The sequence below is a fragment of the Nomascus leucogenys genome, chromosome 12 (assembly GCF_006542625.1).
Source record: "Nomascus leucogenys isolate Asia chromosome 12, Asia_NLE_v1, whole genome shotgun sequence".
Taxonomy (NCBI): Eukaryota; Metazoa; Chordata; class Mammalia; order Primates; family Hylobatidae; genus Nomascus; species Nomascus leucogenys.
The window spans coordinates 42029286-42034035 of record NC_044392.1 but is presented as its reverse complement, the minus strand read 5'-3'; the positions used below and the strand labels follow the sequence as shown (position 1 = coordinate 42034035).

Below are 4750 nucleotides of genomic sequence, written 5' to 3'. Positions count from 1 at the left end.
CTGAAGAAATCAGTAAATGAATGAGTCATGGTTCCCACAACATTCAAACTGAAGAGACCTCAGAGGTAGGTCCTTCAGCAGTTAAGACAGAGAGACGCTGGAGTGTGAGTGGTTTGTCTCACGACACTGCATCCTTAAACATGATTGGTTCTGAGGCCCTCCCCATAATGCGATCATGAGGCATGAGTCCTCTTCAACCACGAAGCAGTCCAGGACCTTATGCTGATGCAAAGACTTCATTCCTATGGGAAAAACCAATATTGTCTAAGTACTAGCTGTATGACTGTTGATGAGCCACTTTTATAATGAGATCCCCAGACATCAAAGTGTTTGGATTGTGCTATTGCTGCCTTGCAGACAGTCACTGTGGTTTTGGGGAGAGGGACCCCAGAGTCCTAGGGCACAGGAGAATGGTCCTCTTGGGCAGCCAGCAATTCAGACTTAAATTGACAGGACAGGGCAATGGGGAGGTGCAGGAGAGCCTGGTGCTGCTTTCTGTATGTTTGTTACTCCCAGATCTGACTGATCAGGGAGATAAATTAACTGAAAGGTCCTGGTAGGTTCTGTTTTACTTCTAGTCCTCCAGTTCAGAAGATTCTCTGTGTGCTGTGTCTGCCACAGTACAATGGGAGTCCTGGACATTCTAGTTTCAAGCCTCACTCTCCTGAATCCTGAATAAGCCTCCATCCTGCCCAGTGATATGTAAGTCACATTTCAGGACTTGATGCAGGGATTCTTGTTCTGTAACTGAATGTGACCTCGTGGCCCTCATCTCATAACCTCATGACCCTCATCTCTCTCTTTTATCTCCTGAGATAATTATCAAGTGGAAAAAATGAATATACAGCTGTGTCACAAAACTTAGGAATCAAAAAGCATAAATAGTGAAAAAAATCACCCAGAAAGGATAATCTGGGTACCAGCCTTAAGGAAGGCAAAGCTTCCAAAGCCTAAATGCCTTATCCAGCATATTCTCATTGAAATGCTGTCCAGTCTCCACAGCCCTCAACAAACCATCTCCATCCCAGATTGTGCCATTTCTTCATAGCAGTCTTGAGATAGATATTAGCACAGTCTTCTTCTTACAAGAGAAGAAATTGAGGCCTAGAGAGGTGAGAACTGTTTCCAAAGTCATGTATGAGTAAGTGGTGCTTGGGTTTGATCACAGAGGTATTTAACTCCAGACTACCCTGCCCCCAATTCCCACACATTTCAAAATCTAGAGTTGGAAGAGAAGTGAGTATAGAAAGACCAGACCTTCCAACAGGGATTGAAGAAAGTAATGACAACAACCATCCATGAACATGAAAAAAAGAAGGAGAGCAAAAAAATTATGGGGTGTTTGTGTGTCTGTGTGTGTGTGTGTGTGTGTGTGCATGTTTGGGTGGCCAAGCATACAAATAGAACCCAGAGTTATGGGGAGTGGGGATGGGAAGGACAAAAGAAGGAGGAAAGCAGAAATTTAATGTAGTATTTGCCTGCTATGTATCAGGAACTGCACTTGGCAATTTACATACAGTAATTCATATGATCTCCATAGCAACACTATGAAGTAGATATTATTATTCTATTTTATAGATGAGCAAATGGAGACAAATGAAACAAGCAAAGAAAATCAGGCATCCCTCCATTTACTGGGGTTAAAGCCAGAGATTATTATGAACTTATTTTGTTGTTTCTATTGCTGTTGTCTTATAGTTACTAGTGCTTTAAATCTATAAAAAACCTTCCAAGCCTTCACTGTGTTCAGAGACTAAAAAATAGAAGCAGAAACTACCCTCCACATGAAACAGGGAGACTCGGGTATTAAACACGTGATATTTGAGGCTACTGGAAGAAAGCAGGACTGAAAAGAGAAGTGGCTACGCACCACAGAATGTTCTAGGTCGGCACACTGGACTATCCACACGGGAGAAAAGGAGTGTCTCCTCTCACTTCCTTATTCCAGACACCAGCCACTGTGAATTTGAACCTTGAGAGAAAGCAGTGCTTTCTACCTTGACTTACCAAATGGAAGCCCTTCTGAACAGAGATGGAGCAAGTTTTGAGGAGAGGGACTCCAGAGTCCTGGGACACAGGAGAATGGTCCTCTCTTGACTTCCCAGGAGTGTGCCTCACACAGCCATCTGTCCTTGGCTTGAACTCGTTCACTCTTTAGGTACGTCCCTTTGCACTGGCCTCTGACGAGCAATGTGCCATTGCTGATTTAAACCAGGTGAATCTGAGTAGAGTTTCAGGCCTGGGCACACGTATTCGGTGCTTTCTCTGGTCTACATCTACTTCTAGTCAAACCAGTTAGGGGTTTCCAATACATACAGTCTCTAACTTTATAATAGTGTGAGAGTGATATGCATACAGAAGAATTTATACTTCAAGTACCTATACAACCGTTTGGTTTTTCACTTTCAGTACAATATTCAAAAATTACCTATGATATTCAACACTTCATCATAAAATAGACTTTGTTTTAGGTGATTTGCCCAGTTGTAGGCTAATGTTCTGAATACATTTAAGGTAGGCTGGGATAAGCTATGATGTTCAGTCAGGTGTATTAAATGCATTTTTAACATGATATTTTCAGCGTATGATGGGTTTATCAGGATGTAGCCTCGTCATACATTGAAGGGCATCTGTACTCCCTTTACACATTTACTTCCTGTCAACAGACACATACTACATCTGTTCCCCAGTCTCAGGGCCCAGAGAACCTTGATGGGTCCTTCAGTACTTGCCTGTGTCTGAATGTTGAGAGCATCTGAAACCCAGAGCTACACTCCATTTCAGTGCCTGCATATGGCTGATGATGATCCTGGACCAGCCTACTGTTTCCAGCCTGGATGCTCAACATTCCCACTTCATCTCTTTCAGACTCAGATTCTCCTCAATGCCAAGGCCCAATTTCACAGCTGTGACAGAGTTTACATTTGAGGGTTTCTCCATTTTTGAGTGGCATCACAGACTCACCCTCTTTGTGGTCTTTTTGGTCTTGTACCTTTTGACCCTTGCCAGCAATGCTATCATCTTGACAGTTATCTGCCTTAACCATCAACTTCACACGCCCATGTGTTTCTTCCTGAGTGTGCTGTCTATTTCTGAGACCTGTTTTACCGTGGCCATCATCCCCCAAATGCTGTCCAGTCTCCTCAGTCCTCAGCAAGCCATCTCCATCCCAGGCTGTGCCACTCAGCTCTTTTTCTATCTCACTTTTGCTGTCAATAAATGCTTCCTGCTCACAGCCATGGGGTATGACCGCTATGTGGCCATCTTCGACCCCCTATGGTATTCAGTCATCATGGGCAAAAAGGCTTGTATACAACTGGCCAGTGGATCCTGGAGCACTGGCCTGAGCACAGCTATCATTCAGGTTTCTTCTGTATTCAGCCTTCCCTTCTGTGATGCTAATCTCATCTCCCACTTCTTTTGTGATATCCGGCCCATAATGAAGCTCACTTGTGCAGACACTAGTATCAAGGAGTTTATTACTTTGCTCATCAGTCTCTGTGTCCTTGTTCTGCCCGTGGTCTTGATCTTCATCTCCTATGTCCTAATTGTCACCCCATCCTCAAGATTGCATCAGCTGAGGGCCGGAGAAAGGCCTTTGCTACTTGTGCCTCACACCTCACAGTGGTCATTGTCCTCTATGGCTGTACCTCTTTCATCTACCTAAAACCCAAATCCCAAAATTCCCTGCAGGACAGACTTATCTCTGTGACATACACTGTTATTACTCCTCTGCTGAACCCTGTTGTATACAGCCTGAGGAACAAAGAGGTCAAGGATGCCTTTGCTCAGAGCTTTGGGCAGAAAACCTCTCTCTTAGGTGCTGGTCAGTTCAATAACAATCAAAGAAAAAGAGTTTGATGAGGTGTCACAGTGAGGGGGACAATCAGATGAGAGATCCTGTGAAAGCACCAGATGGCTGATCTAGGCACATCTAGGAATCTATTCCCCTCATAGATTGAAACAAGGAAGAAAAATATTAATGAAAAAAAGAAATAGATGGATTTGCCAAGTCAGATATATGGGTTTACCAAGCTTAATGAAAATCAAATAAGATAAAGGATATTCATGCACTGCACTATAATGTTAGACATTATTCCTGTTACTCTTGTCATAAGGTATTGTAAACCAGCAGGGAAAATAGGAAGAATATATACTATCATATCATAGGAGTTTATGTAAGCTGAACTTGACTTCATGAATGACACAAAGAGTACAAAAGGCCACCACCACCCCTTGTCTGAAGATGGGACCAACTCTAGGGCACAATTCTAGATCCCTCCTTTAGATCAGGCTTAAGTTATGCTCCAACTAAGACTGTGTTCTTGCATAGTGATTCCCCTGCCCCATCCTGCTTCTCTCATTCCCTTTCCTCTGAGGGCACTCCTTAGTCAATCACTGTACCCAAGACCTTATTTCAGGCTCTGCTTCTGTGGAACCTGACCTAAGCAAGGTGGTACCTATGTCTATGGGGCAATTATTCAGACTTCACTGCGAGTGCTCTTTTTGCATCTGTTGCACTTAGAACAGTGCCGGGTGCATAGTAGATGTTAGATATTTATTAAAAGGAAGAAAGAAGGAAGGAAGGAAAGAAAAAGCAAGGAAGACTGCTGTGAGCAGCTAAAATACATTAGACGGTAGCTCTTCTCTCTTGTTTTCCTTCTATTATTTTAACACTTTCAGGCTGTTTGTCCCTCTTTGTGACATCTCCTTTTGGTACATTTATTGAATGTATCCTAGATAGTAGTCA

The 4750-nt window shown here is 43.1% G+C and overlaps 1 protein-coding gene across 1 annotated transcript; it reads left to right on the top strand.

Annotated features, from left to right (window-relative positions):
- The first annotated feature begins 2884 nt into the window (after positions 1-2884).
- LOC100580790 (olfactory receptor 10J4) lies at positions 2885-3820 on the top strand. Its single transcript, XM_012511064.1, is given in 3 exon segments — positions 2885-3554; positions 3557-3783; positions 3785-3820. Coding segments are annotated over 3 exon segments (933 nt in total).
- The last annotated feature ends 930 nt before the right edge of the window (positions 3821-4750 follow it).